The sequence below is a fragment of the Pristiophorus japonicus genome, chromosome 13 (assembly GCF_044704955.1).
Source record: "Pristiophorus japonicus isolate sPriJap1 chromosome 13, sPriJap1.hap1, whole genome shotgun sequence".
Classification (NCBI taxonomy): Eukaryota; Metazoa; Chordata; class Chondrichthyes; family Pristiophoridae; genus Pristiophorus; species Pristiophorus japonicus.
Genome location: NC_091989.1, coordinates 24,464,086 through 24,488,271, shown reverse-complemented (window position 1 = coordinate 24,488,271; position 24,186 = coordinate 24,464,086). Strand labels below are relative to the sequence as shown.

At 46.4% G+C, this 24,186-nt stretch overlaps 1 protein-coding gene across 2 annotated transcripts in view; it reads left to right on the top strand.

Moving 5' to 3' along the window:
• rbm28 (RNA binding motif protein 28) overlaps positions 1 to 21,763 on the top strand; it is a 46,994-nt gene extending 25,231 nt beyond the window's left edge. The window contains exons 16-19 of one of the 2 annotated variants that reach the window (XM_070897264.1): positions 1,766 to 1,837; positions 2,886 to 3,109; positions 18,910 to 19,027; positions 19,626 to 21,763. In XM_070897264.1, the coding sequence (XP_070753365.1) occupies positions 1,766 to 1,837; positions 2,886 to 3,109; positions 18,910 to 19,027; positions 19,626 to 19,757 (546 nt within the window). In that variant the 3' untranslated portion in view covers positions 19,758 to 21,763. Of the gene's footprint in view, positions 1 to 1,765; positions 1,841 to 2,885; positions 3,110 to 18,909; positions 19,028 to 19,625 lie in introns of both variants that reach the window. The other variant, XM_070897263.1, reaches the window with a different exon arrangement.
• Positions 21,764 to 24,186: the final 2,423 nt, after the last annotated feature.

Genomic DNA, 24,186 nt, shown 5'->3' with positions numbered 1-24,186 from the left:
TTGCACTTTATCGGGAAGGCTTTGAGGGTGTCCTTGTAACGTTTCCTCTGCCCACCTTTGGCTCGTTTGCCATGGACTAGTTCAGAGTAGAGCGTTTGCTTTGGGAGTCTCGTGTCTGGCATGCAGACAATGTGGCCTGCCCAGCGGAACTGATCAAGTGTGGTCAGTGCTTCAATGCTGGGGATGTTGGCCTGTTTGAGGACGCTAATGTTGGTGCGTCTGTCCTCCCAGGGGTTTGTAGGATCTTGCGGAGACATCGGTGGTATTTCTCCAGCGACTTGAGGTGTCTACTGTACATGGTCCATGTCTCTGGACCATACAGGAGGGTGGGTATTACTACAGCCCTGTAGACCATGAGCTTGGTGGCAGATTTGAGGGGCTGAAGGCTGCTCTGGCGCACTGGCGACAGTGTTGAATCTCGTCGTCAATGTCTGCTCTTGTTGATAAGAGGCTCCCGAAGTATGGGAAATGGTCCACGTTGTCCAGGGCTGCGCCGTGGATCTTGATGACGGGGGCAGTGCAGTGCAGCGAGGACAGGCTGGTGGAGGACCTTTGTCTTACGGATGTTTTGCGTAAGGCCCATGCTTCCGTACGCCTCTGTAAATATGTCCTGGAGTTCAGCCTCTGTATGTGCGCAAACGCAGGCGTCATTCGCGTACTGTAGCTTGACGACAGAGATTGGGGTGGTCTTGGACCTGGCCTGGAGACGGCGACGGTTGAACAGGTTCCCACTGGTTCTGTAGTTTAGTTCCACTCCAGTGGAATACATAAGTCGGCTCCCCCTGGTGGCGTTGTGTTAACTGCACGATGTGCTGAACAGACCAGGGGATCCAGGATTCCGTCCTCCATCTCTGCTGTGTTAGGTGATGTCAGTCTGGGTATTCCTGGTTAGGGGTCCCCACTCCTGATCACATTCCAGTGTCTCCTGGCTGCAATGCCCCTAAATATCCCGTCAACATTCGTCATCTCTTAGGGTTTTTTTGATAGAGCAAATAGGGAGAAACTGTTTCCTCTGGCAAGTGAGTCGGTAACCAGAGGTCATCGATTTAAAGTAATTGGCAGAAGAACGTGAGGGGAAATGAGGAGAAATGTTTTCACACAGTGGGTTGTTAAGATCTAGAATGCACTACCAGAAAAGCTGGAGGAAGCTGATTCCATGGGAACTTTCAAAAGGGAATTGGATGTGTACTAATTTTCTGAAGAGGGCTAATTTTCAGGGTTAGGGGGACTGAAGCTGGGGTGTGGGACTAAATTGGACAACTCGTTCAAATGGCCTCCTGTGCTGTAAGATTCTATGATTCTATATCAGCTCACATGTGAAGAGTTCCCACTAGAGGGCGAGCGAGAGAGGTACTGTCAGGTCCTGCCTCGTATTGCAACCAGAGCCAGCACCTTCAGGAGAGATGGAAGAGGGAGACAGTAAACTGCACAATGTAAATGAAAAGGGTTTTACATTTCCTAGTTTTTCTTGCACTCGTTCCCTGCCCATCCACTGCCGGCAGCACAGAGCATCCTGAGCACGGTGAAACAAGGAGCTGTTACGATACCTTAGCGACGGTGGGATTGGGCTACAGGATGATCAACAGAAGCAGACCTCCCTGTGTTGATGCTCGGGTCACCTCAGTGGCTCATTGCAGGGACTGGATCAGGGTGTGTGATGTTTACTGTTGAATCTGTGCTGGGTCTTTAATCTGATTCTCTTGTACTTTTCTCCCCCTCTACACTGCCCTCTCCCCATCTCCCCCCTCCCTCCGCCCCGGTACAGAGGCCGATCGTGGAGTTCTCATTGGAGGATCGGAGGAAGTTGAAGATCAAAGAGATGCGAGCGCAACGCAATGTGGTGAGGGCTGCTCATTCTGGGGCACGATTTCTCCATCAGTGGTGGGGAGGGGGCAGGAGTAGACCCTGGCCCTTCAATTTGAGGGTTATTTTTCAGCATGCGGGTGCCTAGAATTCATCAATGTTGTTTAGCTAATCATAGAATCTTACAACACAGAAGGAGGCTATTTGGCTCCTCATACCTGTGTGCCTCTTTGGAAGAGCTGTCCAAATAGTCCCACTCCTCTGCTCTTTCCCCATAGCTCTGCAAATGGCTCATCTTCAAGTATTTATCCAATTCCCTTTTGAAAGTTAATATTGAATCTGCTTCCACCGCCCTTTCAGACCATCCATCCCCCTGTAACCGGGAGTCCGTCCGTCCATCCCCCTGTAACCGGGGGTCCGTCCGTCCATCCCCCTGTAACCGGGGGTCCGTCCGTCCATCCCCCTGTAACCGGGGGTCCGTCCGTCCATCCCCCTGTAACCGGGGGTCCGTCCGTCCATCCCCCTGTAACCGGGGGTCCGTCCGTCCATCCCCCTGTAACCGGGGGTCCGTCCGTCCATCCCCCTGTAACCGGGGGTCCGTCCGTCCATCCCCCTGTAACCGGGGGTCTGCCGGTTTCCTCCCTGCAACTGGTTCTCTGGGATGAATGACCAGTTAAACTGTTTTTGCTGTAAAGCCCCTTAGGATGTATTGAGGATGTGATAAGACACTATATAAATGCAAGACCGTACTTTCTTGCTTCACATTCAGTTAATTTTTTTCCCCCACAGTTTGAATTAAGACATCAACCCCTGGGGTCCTGATACTATATTGTCCAATTTGAACAGGTGCTCCCTCTTTAAATGTAAATGCTGCTGTGTCCCGTCCCAGCCACTGGAGGGTGCTGTCAGACTGCTGTCGCTCAGTTGGAGCCTCCAGTGAGCAGCAGCAATGAATTGTAATTTAATTCGGAGGGCACCTCTAATCACGACAGATTCGATCGACTGAAACTTGAACGTTTAAAATAAATTTTTTAGTAGTCGACTGGAAGTCTGAAATTCCTTTTATGTTTTTCTTTTGACAGCAGTTACAGCAGCTTAAAGCTGGAGGAAATACTCGGGCGCAGCCCAGGAAACCCAGTAAACATCCAAGCAACCAACAGCAGCTTGACCCCACGACTGCCCCACAAGGTGGCAAACCATGGTCTGGATTTCACACCAAGCCCGAGGTCGAGGTGGTGGAGCTGGCCAATGGCAAGAAGCGGAAGAAGGTGCTGCCTCTGCCATCGCACCGAGGCCCCAAAATCCGGTATGAGTTTGACTCGAGGAGTGCGTCATAGAATCATGCAGCACAGAAGGGCCCCTTGTGCCTCTGCCGGCTCTATGAAAGAACTGTCCAATTTAGTCCCATAACCCTGAAAAAAAATTCTCTCTTCCCTCTCGTTCTTTTGCCAAATATATTAAATCTATGACCTCTGGTTACAGGCCCACTTGCCTGAGGAAACCGTTTCTCCCTAGTTGCTTTATCAAAAAACGCCTCAGAATTTTGAACACCTCTATTGGGTCCTCCTTCGTCTGAGGGCATCTGGTCACCACTTCCTGCTTGTGCTAACATTAACATGCAAACGCAGGACAGAATATTTAAATACTTACCTGCTTCACTAATCTGCATAAAATACATTCATTGCATCACGATACTCCCAAAAATGTTATTTTTTTTAATGTAGATCCTAAGGCTCCTGCACATAGTTTAGTGCTGTAAATTTCTATGATAAAATAAAATCTTGCCTTTTAAGTACTAACTTTACAAGAGTTGAAAGGTTAACGTCGCGAGGTTCTGCATGCACCATGACCTGGTCACACAGGGGAGTGGGGTCGTTCTCTGTTGGAGCAGAAAGGGTATTACTGCCTCCCAAAGGGTGCAAGTAAGGTGATTCTGGATATCAGACATTTCAGCTCTGAGGAAAGATTAAGGACGTTGAATCGGTTTTCTGTTTGGTATTGAGATTCTCCATGTAACAGTCATAACTGCGATGGCCCATATAAGGCACTGTATGAATAGAAGGGTTGGAATCCCCCAAGTTAAAGGTGAATTAGGGAGAGCTTTTTCACCCAAAGGATAATCACTTTGTGCAGCAGGTTCCCAGGAAAGGACACTGAAGCAGGCAGTGTTAGTGGGGTTGAGGGAGAGTCTGCTCTGGGGAGAGGAGATTGAGCCAATTTCTCACCTACATGTGCCATCACTGTGTGTAACAGACTGATAACACCTGGCTGGCCTTCCACCTTGCATCCTCTGTAAATTTGAGCTTATCCAAAACTCTACTGCACATATCCTAACTCGCACCAAGTCCCGTTCACCTATCACCCTTGTGCTCGCTGACCTACATTGGCTCCCGGTTGAGCAATTCCTCGATTTAAAAAAAAAAAAATAATAATTCTCATCCTTGTTTTCAGATCCCTCCATGGCCTCACCACTCCTTATCTCTGTAACCTCCTCCAGCCCTACAACCCAAGTCTGTTGTTTCCACTATTTGAAAATGTGGAAATGACAGATATGCTTGATAAGTATTTATCAGTTTTTAGAGGAATGTGAAAGAATCATATCGGTACCAATGACATAGGTAGAACGAGGGATGAGGTCCTGTAGGCAGATTTGAGGGAGCTAGGAAAGCGATTAAAAAGCAGGACCTCAAAAGGTAGTAATCTCCAGATTATGCTTAGTGTACCGAAATAGGAAGATAGAACAGATGAATGCATGGCTGGCGAGATGGTGAGGGAGGGAGGGCTTTCGATTCCTGAGGCATTGGGACCGTTTCTGGGGGAGGTGGGACCTGTACAAGCGGGATGGGTTGCACCTCAACAGAGCCGGGACAAATATTCTTGTGGGAGAGTTTGCTAGTGCTATTGGGGAGGGTTTAAACTAGCTGGACAGGGAATGGGAAGCTGAGAGTAGATTCAGAAGGGAGAGAAGCAAAGCTGGAAATGGAAGGCAGAAAATTAATAAGTGAGTTTGGAAGGCAGAGGAAACAAAGACTAGAAAATAGACAACCAGGCAGTTTGGCAGTGCTAAATGGTATATACTTCAATGCAAGGAGTCTAGGGAATAAGTCAGATCAGCTGAGAGCACAGATAGACACTTGGGAGTATGATATATCTATTACTGAGACATGGCTGAAAGCGCAGGAGTGGCAGCTCAACGTTACAGGGTTTTCAGACAAGATAGTGGGGGATAAAAAAGGAGAGGGAATCGCAGTATTGATTATAGAAAAAATTACAGCTATGAGGAGGGATGATATGTTAGAAGGATCATCAAATGAGGCTATATGGGTTGAACTGAAGAACAAAAAAGGGGAGTGTACTATAGACCTCCAAACAGTCAGAAGGAGATAGAAGAGGAAAAATGTAGGCATATTTCTGACAATAGGGCAGTAATAGGGGATTTCAACTACCCAAATATTAACTGGGATAGAATTAGTGTGAAAGTTATAGAGGGAGCAGAATTCTTAAAATGTATTTGGGAAAACTTTTTCATCCAGTACATAGCAAGCCCAACAAGAGAGAGGGCGGTTCTGGACTTAATTTTAGGGAATGAAGCTGGGCAGGTGGAAGGGGTATCAGTGGGAGAGCATTTTGGTGGTCGTGATCATAATTCAGTTAGATTTAATGTAATTATGGAAAAGGACAAATATAGACCAGGAATAAAAATTCTCAATTGGGGAAAAGCCAATTTTACTAAGCTGAGGTGTGAGTTAGCCAAAGTGGACTGGAAAGTGCTACTTGAAGGTAAATCAATTAATGGCCCAGAAATTCCGCTTTCTCCTTCCCGCGGGCGTTCGACTAGATTTTAGAGAAAAAATACGCACCTACCTGAAGGTGCTGTGCCCGCTCGACATTCTGATCCACAGACCTCCTCTTGACGTCGGGACATGTGCAGGCCTAGAGCTGGAGTCACATGGCTCTGGGCAGCCAATCAGGTATAGTATATTCTCATTCGTAGTAATAGGAGTTTCGTAAGTACTATGAATGAGAAACCCCCCCCCAACACCCAAAACACGAAAAAAAAATAGAAAATATACACTACATATTTAAGATTCATTTAAATTAGTTATTAATGTCTTATTAAAAAAAATATTTTCCTGATTTTTAAAAAAAGTTTTTTTTAAATTATGCCTTAAAATAAACTTACCGTAATGGGGAGGGTTGTTAACAAAATGTGTTTTTATAACTTTATTTTAAAATGTTTTTGTGTATTTTTAAACACTTGCGCCTGTAAAAGTAGGCTATACGCCTGCTTTTTCAGGCGCAAGATTTTTGAGGCCATTTGCTGGGCAAGATATGTGTAACTATCAGAAATCTTGCCCTGCAAGTGTCCTCGCTCCCGATATGCACGAGATCTGTCAAGCCAGAAACTTGACGGACCGGAAAAGCCTGTTTTCAGCACACGCGCATTGCACGCTGAAAACCGGCTTTTCCAATGTCTTCCCGGGTCCATAGAAACTTCGTATGGGCCAGGGACATCGGAATTTCAGGGTCACTATTTTAGATCGGGTAATGTATAATGAGACTGGATTAATTAATGATCTCATGGTAAAAGATCTTCTTGGGAAGAGTGAAAGATCACATGGATGAGCTTCAACAATTGAATGGAGTAAAAATAAAACGGGGAAGGTGGCTCAACCGTGGCTAACAAGGGAAATTAAGGATAGTGTTAAATCCAAAGAGGAGGCATATAAATTGGCCAGAAAAAGCAGCAAACCTGAGGACTGGGAGAATTTTGTAATACCGCAGAGGAGGACAAAGGGTTTAATTAGGAAGGGGAAAATAGAATATGAGAGGAAGCTTGCTGGGAACATAAAAACTGACTGCAAAAGCTTCTATAGATATGTGAAGAGAAAAAGATTAGTGAAAACAAGCGTAGGTCCCTTGCAGCCAGATTCAGGTGAATTTATAATGGGGAACAAAGAAATAGCAGACCAGTTAAACAAATACTTTGGTTCTGTCTTCACGAAGGAAGACACAAATAACCTTCCAGAAATACTAGGGGACCGAAGGTCTAGTGAGAAGGAGGAACTGAAGTAAATCCTTATTAGGCTGGAAATTGTGTTAGGGAAATTGATGGGATTGAAGGCAGATACATCCCCAGGGCCTGATAGTCTGCATCCCAGAGTACTTAAGGAAGTAGCCCGAGAAATAGTGGATGCATTGGTGATCATTTTCCAACAGTCTATTGACTCTGGATCGGTTCTTATGGACTGGAGGGTAGCTAATGTAGCAACACTTTCTTAGAAAGGAGGGTGGGAGAAAACGGGTAATTATAGACCGGTTAGCCTGACATCAGTAGTGAGGAAAATGTTGGAATCAATTACTAAAGATGAAATAGCAGCACATTTGGAAAGCGGTGACAGGATCGATCCAAATCAGCATGGATTTATGAAAGGGAAATCATGCTTGATAAGTCTTCTGGAATTTTTTGAGGATGTAATTAGTAGAGTGGACAAGGGAGAACCAGTGGATGTGGTGTATTTGGACTTTCAAAAGGCTTTTGACAAGGTCCCATACAAGAGATTGGTGTGCAAAATTAAAGCACATGGTATTGGGGGTAATGGACTGACGTGGATAGAGAATTGGTTGGCAGACGGGAAGCAGAGAGTCGGGTTAACTGGTCCTTTTCAGACTGACAGGCAGTGACTAGTGGGTGCCGCAGGGCTCGGTGCTGGGACCCCGGTTTTAAAAATATACATTAATGATTTGAATGAGGGAATTGAGTGTAATATCTCCAAGTTTGCAGATGACACTAAGCTGGGTGGCGGTCTGAGCTGTGAGGAGGACGCTAAGAGGCTGCAGGGTGACTTGGGCAGGTTAGGTGAATGGGCAAACGCTTGGCAGATTCAGTATAATATGGATAAATGTGAGGTTATCCACTTTGGTGGCAAAAACACGAAGGCAGAATATTATCTGAATGGTGGCAGATTAGGAAAAGGGGAGGTGCAACAAGACCTGGGTGTCATGGTTCATCAGTCATTGAAACTTGGCATGCAGGTACAGCAGTTGGCAAAGAAGGCAAATGGTATGTTGGCCTTCATAGAACATAAGAACATAAGAATTAGGAACAGGAGTAGGCCATCTAGCCCCTCGAGCCTGCTCTGCCACTCAACAAGATCATGGCTGATCTGGCCGTGGACTCAGCTCCACTTACCCGCCCGCTCCCCATAACCCTTAATTCCCTTATTGGTTAAAACTCTATCTATCTGTAATTTGAATACATTCAATGAGCTAGCCTCAACTGCTTCCCTGGGCAGAGAATTCCACAGATTCACAACCCTCTGGGAGAAGAAATTCCTTCTCAACTTGGTTTTAAATTGACTCCCCCGTATTTTGAGGCTGTGCCCCCTAGTTCTAGTCTCCCCGACCAGTGGAAACAACCTCTCTGCCTCTATCTTGTCTATCCCTTTCATTATTTTAAATGTTTCACTAAGATCACCCCTCATCCTTCTGAACTCCAACGAGTAAAGACCCAGTCTACTCAATCTATCATCATAAGGTAACCCCCTCATCTCCGGAATCAGCCTTGTGAATCGTCTCTGTACCCCCCTCCAAAGCTAGTATATCCTTCCTTAAGTAAGGTGTCCAAAACTGCACACTGCTCCAGGTGCGGCCTCACCAATAACCTGTACAGTTGTAGCAGGACCTCCCTGCTTTTGTACTCCATCCCACTCGCAATGAAGGCCAACATTCCATTCGCCTTCCTGATTACCTGCTGCACCTGCAAACTAACTTTTTGGGATTCATGCACAAGGACCCCCAGGTCCCTCTGCACCGCAGCATGTTGTAATTTCTCCCCATTCAAATAATATTCCCTTTTACTGTTTTTTTTTCCAAGGTGGATGACCTCACATTTTCCGACATTGTATTCCATCTGCCAAACCTTCGCCCATTCGCTGAACCTCTCTAAATCTCTTTGTAGCCTCTCTGTGTCCTCGACACAACCCGCTTTCCCACTAATCTTTGTGTCATCTACAAATTTTGTTACACTACACTCTGTCCCTGCTTCCAGGTCATCTATGTATATTGTAAACAGTTGTGGTCTCAGCACCGATCCCTGTGGCACACCACTAACCACCGATTTCCAACCCGAAAAGGACCCATTTATCCCGACTCTCTGCTTTCTGTTAGCCAGCCAATTCTCGATCCATGCTAATACATTTCCTCTGACTCCGCGTACCTTTATCTTGTGCAGTAACCTTTTGTGTGGCACCTTATCGAATGCCTTTTGGAAATCTAAATACATCACATCCATCGGTACACCTCTATCCACCATGCTCGTTATATCCTCAAAGAATTCCAGTAAATTAGTTAAACATGATTTCCCCTTCTTGAATCCATGTTGCGTCTGCTTGATTGCACTATTCCTATCTAGATGTCCAGCTATTTCTTCCTTAATGATAGCTTCAAGTATTTTCCCCACTACAGATGTTAAACTAACCGGCCTATAGTTACCTGCCTTTTGTCTGCCCCCTTTTTTAAATAGAGGCGTTACATTAGCTGCATTCCAATCCAATGGTACCTCCCCAGAATCCAGAGAATTTTGGTAGATTATAACGAATTAATCTGATATAACTTCCGCCATCTCTTTTAATACCCTGGGATGCATGTCATCAGGACCAGGGGACTTGTCTACCTTGAGATCCATTAGCCTGTCCAGCACTACCCTCCTAGTGATAGTGATTATCTCAAGGTCCTCCCTTCCCACATTCCCGTGACCAGCAATTTTTGGCATGGTTTTTGTGTCTTCCACTGTGAAGACCGAAGCAAAATAATTGTTTAAGGTCTCGGCCATTTCCATAGCTAGAGAATTTGAGTATAGGAGTAGGGAAGTCTTACTGCAGTTGTACAGGGTCTTATGAGGCCTCACCTGGAATATTGTGTTCAGTTTTGGTCTTCTAATCTGAGGAAGGACGTTCATGCTATTGAGGGAGCGCAGCGAAGGTTCACCAGACTGATTCCTGGGATGGCAGGACTGACATATGAGGAGAGACTGGATCGACTGGGCCTGTATTCACTGGAGTCTAGAAGGATGAGAGGGGATCTCATAGAAACATAAAAAATTCTGACGGGACTGGACAGATTAGATGCAGGAAGAATGTTCCCGATGTTGTGGAAGTCCAGAACCGGGGACACAGTCTAAGGATAAGGGGTAAGCCATTTAGGACTGAGATGAGGAGAAACTTCTTCACTCAGAGAGTTGTTAACCTGTGGAATTCCCTACCGCAGAGGGTTGTTGATCCCAGTTCATTGGATATATTCAAGAGGGAGTTAAATATGGCCCTTACGGCTAAAGGGATCAAGGGGTATGGAAAGAAAGCAGGAAAGGGGTACTGAGGTGAATGATCAGCCATGATCTTATTGAATGGTGGTGCAGGCTCGAAGGGCCGAATGGCCTACTGCACCTATTTTCTATGTTTCTATGGAAGAATTTCAAATTCAGTTTGAGGGTGAGAAAGCTAGGTCTCAAACTAGTATTCTGAACTTAAATAAAGGCAATTACAAAGGTCTGAACGCAGAGTTGGCTAAAGTGGACAGGGAAAATAGATTAAAGGGTAATACGGTCGATGAGCATTTAAGGAGATATTTCATAACTCTCAGCAAAGATATTCCAGTGAGAAAGAAAGACTCTAAGGGAAGGATGAACCATCCGTGACTAACTAAGGAAGTAAAGGATGGTATCAAATTGAAAACAAAGGCATACAATGCTGCGAAAAATAGTAGAAGGCCAGAGGATTGGGAAATTTTTAGAAACCAGCAAAGGATGACTTTAAAAAAAGTAATAGAGAGAGAAGATAATTTGAGAGTGAACGAGCAAGAAATATAAAAAAGGACAGTAAGAGCTTCTACAGGTATATAAAAAGGAAGCGAGCAGCTAAAGTAAAAGTTGGTCCCTTAGAGGATGAGACTGGGGAATTGATAATGGGAAACAGGGAAATGACAGAGACTCTGAACAAATATTTTGTATCGGTCTTCATTGTAGAAGTTACTAAAAGCATCCCAATAATAATCAAGAGGCTATTGGGAGGGTGGGAACTTAAAACAATCACTATCACTAGAGAAAAGGTTCTAGGCAAACTAATAGGACTAAAGATGGACAAGCCCCCTGGACCTGATGGCCTGCATCCTAGGGTCTTAAAAGAAGTGGCTGCAGAGATAGTGGATGCATTGGTTGCAATCTACCAAAATTCCCTGGATTCTGGAAAGGCCCCAGTGAATTGGAAAACCGCAAATGTAACGTCCCTATTTAAGAAAGGAGGAAGACAGAAAGCAGGAAACTATAGACCAGTTGGCCTAACATCTGTCATTGGGAAAATGCTGGAGTCCATTATTAAGGAAGCAGTAGCAGGACATTTAGAAAATCATAATAGTTAAGCAGAGTCAGCATGGTTTTATGAAAGCAAAATCATGTTTGACAAATTTGCTGGAGTTCTTTGAGAATGTAACGAGCAGGGTGGACAAAGGGGAACCAGTCGATGTGTATTTGGATTTCCAGAAGTCACTCGATAAGGTGCCACATAAAAGGTTACTGCATAAGACACGAGATCATGGGGTTGGGGGTAATATATTAGCATGGATAGAGAATTGGCTAGCTAACAGAAAGCAGAGAGTCGGGATAAATGGGTCATTTTCAGGTTGGCAAACTGCAACTAGTGGGGTGCCACAGGGATCAGTGCTGGGGCCTCAACTATTTACAATCTATATTAATGACTTGGATGAAGGGACCAAGTATAATGTAGCCAAATTTGCTGATGATATAAAGATAGGTGGCAAAGCAAGTTGTGAGGAGGACGCAAAGAATCTGCAAAGGGATATAGATAGACTAAATGAGTGGGCAAACATTTGGCAGATGGAGTATAATGTGGGAAAATGAGAGGTTATCCACTTTGGTAGGAAAAATAAAAAAACAAATTATTATTTAAATTGGGAGAGATTACAAAATGCGATGGTACAGAGGGTTCTGGAGGTCCTTGTACATGAAACTCAAAAAGTTAACATGCAGCTACAGCAAGTAAGTAGGAAGGCAAATGGAATGTTGACCTTTATTGCAAGGTGGATGGAGTATAAAAGTAGGGAAGTCCTTCTACATCTGTACAGGGCATTGGTGAGACCACACCTGGAGTACTGTGTACAATTTAGGTCTCCTTATTTAAGGAGGGGTGTACTTGCATTGGAAGCAGTTCAGAGAAGGTTCACAAGGTTGATTCCTGAGATGAAGTGGTTATCTTATGAAGAAAGTTTGAGCAGGTTGGGCCTATACTCATTGGAGTTTAGAGAGGTGATCTTATTGAAACATATAAGATTCTGAGGGGGATTGACAGGATATATGCAGAGAGGATATTTCTCCTTGAGGGGGGATCGAGAACTAGGGGGCATAGTTTCAAATAAGGGATCGCCCATTTAAAACTGAAATGAAGAGGAATTTCTTCTCTGAGGGTCGTGAATCTTTGGAATTCTCTACCCCAGAGAGCAGTAGAGACTGGGTCATTGAATATATTTAAGGTGGAGATAGACAGATTTTTGAATGACAAGGGAGTAGAGGGTTATGGGAAGCGGGCAGGGAAGTGGAGTTGAGGCCAAGATCAGATCAGCTATGATCTTATTGAATGATGGAGCAGGCTTGAGGGGCCAAATGGCCTACTCCTGCTCCTATTTCTTATGTTCTTATTATGTCAGAGCAGTGGGAGGCATTCAAGGAGGAGATAGTGAGGGTTCAGAGCAAGTATATTCCCTAAAAGAAAAAGGATGGGACCAACAAATCTAGAGCCCCCTGGATGCCAAGGGGCATACAGGCTAGGATAAAGAAAAAAAGGGAAGCTTATGACTGATACCGAGGGCTCAATACTGCAGAAACCCTGGAGAAGTATAGAAAGTGCAGGGGTGAAATTAAAAAGGAAATTAGGAAAGCAAAGAGAGCATGAAGGAATGTTGGCAAGTAAAATCAAGGAAATACAATAAATATATTTAAGAGCAAGAGGATAACTAAAGAAAGAATAGGGCCTATTAGAGACCATAAAGGTAACCTGTGTGTGGAGGCAGAAGATGGTAGCAGGGAGGGATTCAAATTCCTGGGGCATTGGAATCGGTTCTGGGGGAGGTGGGACCAGTACAAACCGGACGGTCTGCACCTGGGCAGGATCGGAACCAATGTCCTAGGGGGAGTGTTTGCTAGTGCTGTTGGGGAGGAGTTAAACTAATATGGCAGGGGGTTGGGAACCAATGCAGGGAGACAGAGGGAAACAAAAAGGAGACAAAAGCAAAAGACAGAAAGGAGATGAGGAAAAGTGGAGGGCGGAGAAACACAAGGCAAAGAACAAAAAGGGCCACTGTACAGCAAAATTCTAAAAGGACAAAGGGTGTTAAAAAAACAAGCCTGAAGGCTTTGTGTCTTAATGCAAGAAGTATCCGTAATAAGGTGGATGAATTAACTGTGCAAATAGATGTTTACAAATATGAAGTCATTGGGATTACAGAGACGTGGCTCCAGGATGATCAGGGCTGGGAACTCAACATCCAGGAGTATTCAACATTCAGGAAGGATAGAATAAAAGGAAAAGGAGGTGGGGTAGCATTGCTGGTTAAAGAGGAGATTAATACAATAGTTAGGACATTAGCTTGGATGATGTGGAATCTATATGGGTAGAGCTGCAGAACACCAAAGGGCAAAAAACATGAGAGAGTTGTGTACAGACCTCTGAACAGTAGTAGTGATGTTGGGGAGGGCATCAAACAGGAAATTAGGAGTGCATGCAATAAAGGTGCAGCAGTTATAATGGGTGACTTTAATATGCACATAGATTGGGCTAACCAAACTGGAAGCAATACAGTGAAGGAGTGCATAAGGGATGGTTTTCTAGACCAATATGTTGAGGAACCAACTAGGGGGGAGGCCATCTTAGACTGGGTGTTGTGTAATGAGAGGGGATTAATTAGCAATCTCGTTGTGCGAGGCCCCTTGGGGAAGAGTGACCATAATATGGTGGAATTCTGCATTAGGATGGAGAATGAAACAGTTAATTCAGAGATCATGGTCCAGAACTTAAAGAAGGGTAACTTTGAAGGTATGAGACATAGATTGGCGAATGATACTTAAGGGGTTGACTGTGGATGGGCAATGGCAGACATTTAGAGACCGCATGGATGAACTACAACAATTGTACATTCCTGTCTCTCGTAAAAATAAAAAAGGGAAGGTGGCTCAACCGTGGCTATCAAGGGAAATCAGGGATAGTATTAAAGCCAAGGAAGTGGCATACAAATTGGCCAGAAATAGCAGTGAACCCGGGGACTGGGAGAAATTTAGAACTCAGCAGAGGAGGACAAAGGGTTTGATTAGGGCAGGGAAAATGGAGTACGAGAAGAAGCTTGCAGGGAACATTAAGACGGATTGCAAAGGTTTCTATAGATATGTAAAGAGAAAAAGGTTAGTAAAGACAAACGTAGGTCCCCTGCAGTCAGAATCAGGGGAAGTCATAACGGGGAACAAAGAAATGGCAGACCAATTGAACAAGTACTTTGGTTCGGTATTCACTAAGGAGGACACAAACAACCTTCCGGTTATAAAAGGGGTCAGAGGGCCTAGTAAGGAGGAGGAACTGAGGGAAATTCTTATTAGTCGGGAAATTGTGTTGAGGAAATTGATGGGATTGAAGGACGATAAATCCCCAGGGCCTGATGGACTGCATCCCAGAGTACTTAAGGAAGTGGCCTTGGAAATAGCGGATGCATTGACAGTCATTTTCCAACATTCCATTGACTCTGGATCAGTTCCTATGGAGTGGAGGGTAGCCAATGTAACCCCACTTTTTAAAAAAGGAGGGAGAGAGAAAACAGGGAATTATAGACCGGTCAACCTGACCTCAATAGTGGGTAAAATGATGAATCAATTATTAAGGATGTCATAGCAGCGCATTTGGAAAGAGGTGACATGATAGGTCCAAGTCAGCATGGATTTGTGAAAGGGAAATCATGCTTGACAAATCTTCTGGAATTTTTTGAGGATGTTTCCAGTAGAGTGGACAAGGGCGAACCAGTTGATGTGGTGTATTTGGACTTTCAGAAGGCTTTCGACAAGGTCCCACACAAGAGATTAATGTGCAAAGTTAAAGCACATGGAATTGGGGGTAGTGTGCTGACATGGATTGAGAACTGATTGTCAGACAGGAAGCAAAGAGTAGGAGTAAATGGGTACTTTTCAGAATGGCAGGCAGTGACTAGTGGGGTACCGCAAGGTTCTGTGCTGGGGCCCCAGCTGTTTACACTGTACATTAATGATTCAGACGAGGGGATTAAATGTAGTATCTCCAAATTCGCGGATGACACTAAGTTGGGTGGCAGTGTGAGCTGCGAGGAGGATGCTATGAGGCTGCAGAGTGACTTGGATAGGTTAGGTGAGTGGGCAAATGCATGGCAGATGAAGTATAATGTGGATAAGTATAATGAGGTTATCCACTTTGGTGTAAAAACAGAGAGACAGACTATTATCTGAATGGTGACAGATTAGGAAAAGGGAAGGTGCAACGAGACCTGGGTGTCATGGCACATCAGTCATTGAAGGTTGGCATGCAGGTACAGCAGGCGTTTAAGAAAGCAAATGACATGTTGGCCTTCATAGCGAGGGGATTTGAGTACAGGGGCAGGGAGGTGTTGCTACAGTTGTACAGGGCATTGGTGAGGCCACACCTGGAGTATTGTGTACAGTTTTGGTCTCCTAACTTGAGGAAGGACATTCTTGCTATTGAGGGAGTGCAGCGAAGGTTCACCAGACTGATTCCCGGGATGGCGGGACTGACCTATCAAGAAAGACTGGATCAACTGGGCTTGTATTCACTGGAGTTCAGAAGAATGAGAGGGGACCTCATAGAAATGTTTAAAATTCTGATGGGTTCAGCAGGTTAGATGCAGGAAGAATGTTCCCAATGTTGGGGAAGTCCAGAACCAGGGGTCACAGTCTAAGGATAAGGGGTAAACAACCGAGATGAGGAGAAACTTCTTCACCCAGAGAGTGGTGAACCTGTGGAATTCTCTACCACAGAAAGTTGTTGAGGCCAATTCACTAAATATATTCAAAAAGGAGTTAGATGAAGTCCTTACTACTAGGGGGATCAAGGGGTATGGCGAGAAAGCAGGAATGGGGTACTGAAGTTGCATGTTCAGCCATGAACTCATTGAATGGCGGTGCAGGCTAGAAAGGCCGAATGGCCTACTCCTGCACCTATTTTCTATGTTTCTATGTTAATGAACACTTCGCAGACATTGCAATCAGGGAGAAGAAATGTGAAATATTAGAAAAAATAAACGTAGTGAGAGAGGAGGTATTAAGAGGTTTAGCAGCTTTGAAAGTGGATAAATCCCAGGCCTGGATGAAATGTATCCCAGAGAAGCAAGAGAGGAAATAGCAGAGGCTGTGACCATCATTTTCCAATCCTCTGTGGCTACAGGTGTGGTACTGGAGGACTGCTGACATTGTACCATTGTTTAAAAAGGGAGAAAGGGATAGATTGAGTACTTACAGGCCAGTTAGCCTAGCCTCGGTGGTGGGAAAATTATTGAAAGAAATTCTGAGGGACAGGATAAATCTTCATTTGGAAAGAAATGGATTAATCAAGGATAGTCAGCATGGATTTGTAAAGGGAAGATCATATCTGACTAACTGAATTGAATTTTTTGAGGAGGTAACACGGAGGCTCGATGAGGGTAGTGCGTTTGATGTGGTGTATATGGATTTTAGCAAGGGTTTTGATAAGGTCCCACTTGGCAGACTGGTCACTAATGTAAAAGCCCATGAGATCCAAGTTAAAGCAGCAAGTTGGATCCAAAATTGGCTCGGAGTGGAGGCAGAAAGCAGCGGGTAATGGTTGATGGATGTTTTTGTGACTGGAAGGCTGTTTCTAGTTGGGGTTCCGCAGGGCTCAGTACTAGGCCCCTTGCTTTTTGAGGTATATATCAATGATTTAGACTTGAATATGGGGGTATGATTAAGAAATTTGCAGATGATACAAAAATTAGCCATGTGGTTGATAATGAAAAAGAAAACTGTGGACTGCAGGAAGCTATCAATGTACTGGTCAAGTGGGCAGAACAGTGGCAAATGGAATTCAATCCGGAGAAGTGTGAAGTAATGCATTTGGGGAGAGCTAGCAAGGCAAGGGAATACACAATAAATGGCAGGACACTGAAGTGTAGCGGAACAGAGGGACCTTGGAGTGCATGTGCACAGATTCCTGAAGGTAGTGGATAAGGTGGTTAAGAAGGCATTCAGGATACTTGCCTTTATTAGCCGAGGCATAGAATATAAGAGGAGGGAGGTTATGCTTGAACTGTATTAAACATTAGTTGGGCCACAGCTAGAGTACTGCGTGCAGTTCTGGTCACCACTTTCCAGGAAAGATGTGATTGCACTAGAGACGGTACAGAGGAGATTTACAAGGATGTTGCCTGGACTGGAGGGAGAATTTTAGCTATGAGGAAAGATTGGATAGGGTGGGGTGGTTTTCTTTGGAACAGAGGAGGCTGAGGGGAGACCTTATTGAGGTATATAAAATTATGAGCGGCCTAGATAGAGTGGTTAGGAAGGACCTATTTTCCTTGGCAGAGGGGTCAATCACCAGGGGCATAGATTAAAGTAATTGTTAGGAAGTTTAGAGGGGATTTGAGAAGAAATATTTTCACCCAGAGGGTGGTGGGGATCGAACTCACTGTCTGAAAGGGTGAGAGAGGCAGAAATCCTCAAAGCATGTAAAAAGTACTTGGATATGCACTTGAATTGCCATAACTGACAAGGCTGGATTTCTCTATGTCGGCTGGCACAGACACAATGAGCCAAATAACCTCCTGCTGTACTGTAAATTTCTGATTCTAAATTTCTAACCCCCCCCCCCCCCCGAGGTATCTGAGCTTCTCCAATTCTGGCTTCTTGCGCATCCCTGATTTTAATCGTTCCCCCATTGTTGACTGTGCCTTCAGCTGCCTGTGCCTTCAGCTTCCCTCCCTAAACCCCCCTCTCTACTTCTCTTTCCTCCTTTAAGACGCTCATAATACCTATCTCTTTGACTTGGTTATCTGCCTTAATACCACGTTATGTGGCTCGGTGTGAAATTTTGTTTGATAACACTTCTGTGAAGCGCCTTGAAATGTTTTACTACGTTAAAGGCGCTATATAAATGCAAACTGTTGTATAACAGACAAATAACATCTGGAATATCTCGCCGATACGCACCATCACTGTGTGTAACAGACTGATAACATCTGGAGTATCTCACCTGCACACTGCTTGTATCGCTGTAATATTAATGGTAGTGCTGAGGAGATGTGCTCCATGTGCAAATTTTCCATCCCAATTCGAATGGGATCCTGTCCCAGCTGCACCCATGTTGTTCCCAATCTTGTCTATTCCTCATTGGATGGGTCCTGCCCCCCCCCCCCCCTTCCCGAGGGGTAAATGCTGTCGTATGGCCTATATTTCTCTGAGAAGGATAGGCCCAGACTAAATATGGCGTGCGGCTATGGGACGACTTTGGTACAGAAAATGGTAGGGGAATGGCTTAAAGGAATCCTGCTCTTCACCAAAATTGGTGTGATTACAATGAGCTGTCTCACATCTGTTTCTTCCCTTCTGTCGGAGGGCGTGGGTTGAGGCGGGTGATGTGTCAAAGCAAGCTGTCTGTTTGTAAACTCATTCGGGGTCATTCCCAACTGAAGGCCAGGTGGAGTGGGTATGTAAAACTGGTGAGGCCGGGCCCTGCCAGTGATGCCCGCTCGGTGCCGCATTAGCTGACCTCAGCCGGGGGCAGACCTGCGGCTCCTGCGCCCAATTCTGGGGGCCGCGTGTCTGTGCCTGTGGACGTGTGACGAGGGTTCGGCGCGGCTCTCCCAGCACGGCGTGACCGGCTGCCGCTCATCGTGTCGGCTGGGGGCGGGCAGTCTGAGCGCTGAGGGGAGGGACAGCTGACGGTAGCAATGTCACGAACCCCCAACCCCGCCCCCCACCTCCACCATACATGCGCGTGCACACACAACCCACTTGGTGGTATTAACCTGGAGCATCCGAATCATTTCTTGTTCCAGAAAGCGGGATAAAGGGAAGCAGCCACCACCCCAACCCAAGAAGGTGAAAGTGCAGCCGAGCCGGGCAGATAGGGTGAAGATTGCCGGCACGGTGAAGCAGGCACCTTCCAAAAAACAGGTGAGGGAGGGGGGGTGCGCGGAAGGAGATGATGCAGAGGGGGGTTGTGTGGAGGGCTGCAGTGACCAGGAAGGGCCCAGGGTCGATTTCTGGCCTGGATTTAGTTAGCTTATCTCTGAGGTAGCAATGCAATTAGCTCCGAGCACCTCTAGGATAAGAGAAGGGGTTTAAATCAGCCAGGGTTTCCTGCTCCGCATCACTCTCCATCCATTGAGCCCTGCTGGAAAGTGCTCCATCTGCGGATGTCGGGTATGGACGGCATCCGGCTTGGCTGTGACGGTCACCACGGTCAAATAGTTTGCTGACACCATTTTGGTGAGGTCCCTGGGTGGGGGTGTTGTGGAATTGTAGGGGAGACGGGCGGGGGGAGCGGGAGAGAGGAAGTAGGAGGTTGGAGGAACACATGGGAAGATTGAAGATTTTGGCTGGGGATGAGGTGGGTGATCCCTGGGGGTTCCCTCACCCTAGCCCTGGGGTACTGAGGCCTGTTGTAAGCCTCAGTTGAAAGCCAGCCCACTGAATATAAAATGTTTCTACAGTCTTCGTGTATTTTTAACTTTAAAAAAAAAAAAATGTTTTTCTCCTTTCAAACCCTAAGGGTGCAAAGACCGAAAAACGGAACAAGGAAGAGTCGCGGTTTAACTCTCTGGTCGAACAATACAAGAAGAAGCTCCTGGGCGCAGTCCCCGCCTCATGTCCCGTGAAGAAAAGCAAATGGTTTCAGGACTAGAATTACGGGCGGGCAGCCTGGATCCCACCTCGGACTGATCCAGGGATAGGCTTGGACCCCACCTCGGACTGATCCTGGGATAGGCCTGAGCCCCACCTCTGACTGATCCGGGGGTAGGCCTGCACTGAGACTCGGATTGCAGGCACAAGATGCCTTTTATTGCCCAAGTTTTAGGACCCTTTCGTTTGCGATATTCTGCGAGGGCTGCGTGCTGACCTTCAAGACAGTGCTCAAGTTGTCACAGCAAGGGGAACTGTCGCTCTTTGTGGGGGTCTTACTGGAGACTGGGATCCTTCCTGGTGGCAGGGGAAAAGGTGGCTTGCGTGTGTTTGTGGGGCTGTGCGCGTGTGTCGGGGTGTGTGAGCGTGTGTTTGTGGGGCTGTGAGCGTGTGTCGGGGTGTGTGAGCGTGTGTTGGTGGGGCTGTGAGCGTGTGTCGGGGTGTGTGAGCGTGTGTTTGTGGGGCTGTGAGCGTGTGTCGGGGTGTGTGAGCGTGTGTCGGGGTGTGTGAGCGTGTGTTGGTGGGGCTGTGAGCATGTGTCTGGGTGTGTGAGCGTGTGTTTGTGGGGCTGTGAGCGTGTGTCGGGGTGTGAGTGTGTGTCGGGGTGTGTGAGCGTGTGTTGGTGGGGCTGTGAGCATGTGTCGGGGTGTGTGAGCGTGTGTTTGTGGGGCTGTGAGCGTGTGTCGGGGTGTGTGAGCGTGTGTCGGGGTGTGTGAGCGTGTGTTTGTGGGGCTGTGAGCGTGTGTCGGGGTGTGTGAGCGTGTGTCGGTGGGGCTGTGAGCGTGTGTCGGGGTGTGTGAGCGTGTGTTTGTGGGGCTGTGAGCGTGTGTCGGGGTGTGTGAGCGTGTGTCGGTGGGGCTGTGAGCGTGTGTCGGGGTGTGTGAGCGTGTGTTTGTGGGGCTGTGAGCGTGTGTCGGGGTGTGTGAGCGTGTGTCGGTGGGGCTGTGAGCGTGTGTCGGGGTGTGTGAGCGTGTGTTTGTGGGGCTGTGAGCGTGTGTCGGGGTGTGTGAGCGTGTGTCGGGGTGTGTGAGCGTTTGTTTGTGGGGCTGTGCACGTGTGTCGGGGTGTGTGAGCGTGCATTTGTGGGGGTGTGCACGTGTTTGTGCGACTGTTTGTATGTTGAGGTTCAGGGCTGTGTGCGTGTGGTATGTGTGTTGTGTGTTCAGTACTGAAACTCACTCCCTGCCCTTGCTTTCCTGAAGCTCTCTGCTACCAACCAGCTGCTGGAGTGGGGCCGGGTGCACGAGTGGAGGTGCTGGGAGATGAAGCTCTGTCTTATTGCTCTACCACCTACCCTTCCAAACAGCAAGAAAATGGCAGCCCCCATAAACTAAACAACAAAATGTTCATTGGGGGAAGGTGGGGGGCTGCTTTAAAATACATAAACAACCCTACAAATGTGCCTTAACCCCATCCCAAGCCTCCTACCAGCAATGTTCTGTCATTTCCAGCCCGCAGGTTTGTGGTATTGTCTCCTTGTGCTGCTTAGATGCATATTCTGGAATCTGAGCCCGATCCGAAGGTTAAATCCACATTCCCCTTCACTCTATGTTCTAATTTGTGGATGCTCATGCTCTGATTTAGGATTCCCCCAACGGTAAGGTAACAGCGCTAAGACAAGACGAGAGAAGGGGCGGTACAATTCTCCGGGCCCCTGGTAGACTGGAGGAAAATCAGGCTCCTGGTTCCTATCCTGTGGCTTCTGTGGTTGTTGAACAAGGACAAGATTGGGCTCAGCTGTGATGCACAAAGTGGTCAAATAGCCTACCAACACTGGCCTACTTTGGTGAGGTACCGAAGGGCTGCTCCCTTGCCCAGAGCCTGCGCCCCAATCGCAAGTGGGACAAGACTCTGTGAAGTTAGATCGGGTCCAACTCTAGATTTGTGTTCCACCAGCTCCGTGTCTATGAATCTGATACTGCATCACACCAGCGCTGAACTTATAATGTGGGTACAGCATAAATGTACAATCTCATTCTTTGTACAATACAAGTTATTTCATTTTTACATCTTGGCTAGTCTTCCTTTGCTTTACTCCAAAGACTGCCGCAACAGCTGTCTGGAATAAAATGAGAAAAACAGAGTTGGGTTTTCCCTTCGCCTCCGCCAAGCTCAGCCTCTTCCCACTCTCATGTTTCTGCCAGCTCTGCACTCAAATATTCCAGTGCTCTCTCGCCCACCCACAGTCCCGACCTCCCACCCTCCCTATCGACCTCCCACCCTCTCTCCTCTCGTGCTCTATTTTCCCTCTTTCTCTGTCTTTTGCATTTTCTCACTTTCTCTCTGCCACGCGCGCGCTCTCTGCCGCTCTCACGCTCTCTGTCACGTGCTCGCTCTCTGTCACGTGCTCGCTCTCGCTCTCGTGCACTCTCTGGTATATCCCTCCTGGATACACTCGTGTGATTTCTGAGAATTGATCTTCAGTAAACACTCATGGTAACAAGTAAATCGTTAAACCAGGTCCTACTTAACTCATATATTTCATCCTTGACCAATTCCCTTTATCATCACAGCATTTTCATGGTTCCAGCAGCTTGGGAGCCACTCTGATCCCTAACTGTTTCTGAGTTGCGAGAACCACTGAGCTGAATCAGAATGGATGATCTAGGATAGGTGCTACCCAAGGCTTTGAGTAGCGCTCTCGCTTTGGAGTCAGAAGGTCATCGGTTCAAGTCCCACTCCAGAAACCTGAGCACTAAATCTAGATTGACCCCCTGGTACAGTGCGGAGGGGGTGCTGCACTGTCTTTCGGATGGGACTTTAAAATGATGCCATTTCTGCCCTCTCGGCTACATGCAAAAGAACAGACAGCATTATTTTGAAGAGCAGGACAGTTTTCCCCAGTGTCCTGGCCAATATTTATCTCTCAACCAACATCACTTTTTAAAAAAAAAAAAATGTACATGATCTGGTCATTATCACATTGCTGCGTTTCCTACACTTTGAAAAGTACATATTGGCTGTAAAGTGCTTTGGAACATCCCAAGGTTGTGAAAAGTGCTGTATAAATGCACCCTGATTCTTTATTTGCGTTCAGGGTAGGAAGAAACTTTCCAGAATCCTCCCTCGGGATCTTGCAGTGGGTTGAGTTGTAGAATCCATGATTATGCGGAATGGTGGGATTGGTGACTCGAATGGTCTATTCTTGCACTGTGCTTCTTAGGTCTCCAGGGGCAGCAGTTGCCCAGAACAGACCTCCTGTGGGTTAAGGAGAGCAGTCAGGCGATTGTAGAAAGTTTGCATGCAAGAACAATATAGGTAATTAAACTAAAATGTGGAAAGTTGCCTGAACCCCCTACGGGGTGGTGAGTTGGAGCCACTCCTTGGCAGCTGGATCCTGTGATGCACCCCTCTCGCTAACCGCAGGAGGACACACCTCCTTTTGGTTTTATTCACACATTCCAGAGCATATTAAGTAAATGATTTGGCCCATTTACATCCCACCTACACGCTGTGGGCTCCCCACGCAACCACTAAGTAATGAATTAATTGCAATAACACCTATATTAGGTATGTTGTTTTTTTTCATTACTCAAATCGGACCCCACCCTGTAAAGTGAATGTTCCCTCCAACTATTTGATTTTATCAAGTCTCTAAGGCTTAAGGACCCAGCCAATTTGTTTTAATTTTGGCATGATTTTTGAGCCACAGTTGTTTATCAGTGGGAGTCTTACTGCTGCTCTGAGACCATCCTGTCATCAGCACCACTGTTAACGACCGAGCCTCAGCTCTGCTAACAATAGTGAGTGCTTCAACTGGACACTGTACCTGGACTAGGAGAGAGGCTCAATCTGCTCCTGCTCATTGTCCAGGGACCTCTGCTGGAAGTGCATGTGTGCAAAGCACTCTGGGCATCTTCATGTGAGGAGTGAAATACAACTGCAGGTGGCTGCCGGCAAAGCAAATCATTAAAAAAAAAAATTTGGATAAAGGTGAGGTTCCTTTAAATATTTCTGAGCGGTGTTGTCATTTGGGAGGTGGCTGGACGGAGTTGCTGAGATTTGAGATGTGCTGGTGATAAATGAATAACATCAGCATTGTTACATCAGAGAACGTGAGACTGTATCTGGGTGCGTGCTGAGTCTGATCCCTCGCAGTGTCAACATCCATACCTCCCACAAACAACAATGATGTCTGACTCATTGGCCCTGAAATTCCGATGTCCCGGGTCCGTACGAAATTTCTACGGACCCGGGAAGGCATCGGAAAAGCCAGGTTTCAGCGCGCAATGTGCATGCGCTGAAAACCGTTTTTTCCGATCCTTCAAGTTTCTGGCTTGACAGATCTTCCGCAGATCGGAAACGAGGACACTTGCAGGGCAAGATTTGCGATACGAATATTTTGCCCTGCAAATGTCCTTTAAAATCTTGCGCCTGAAAAAGCAGGCGCAAGTGTTTAAAAATACACAAACATTTTAAAATAAAGTTAG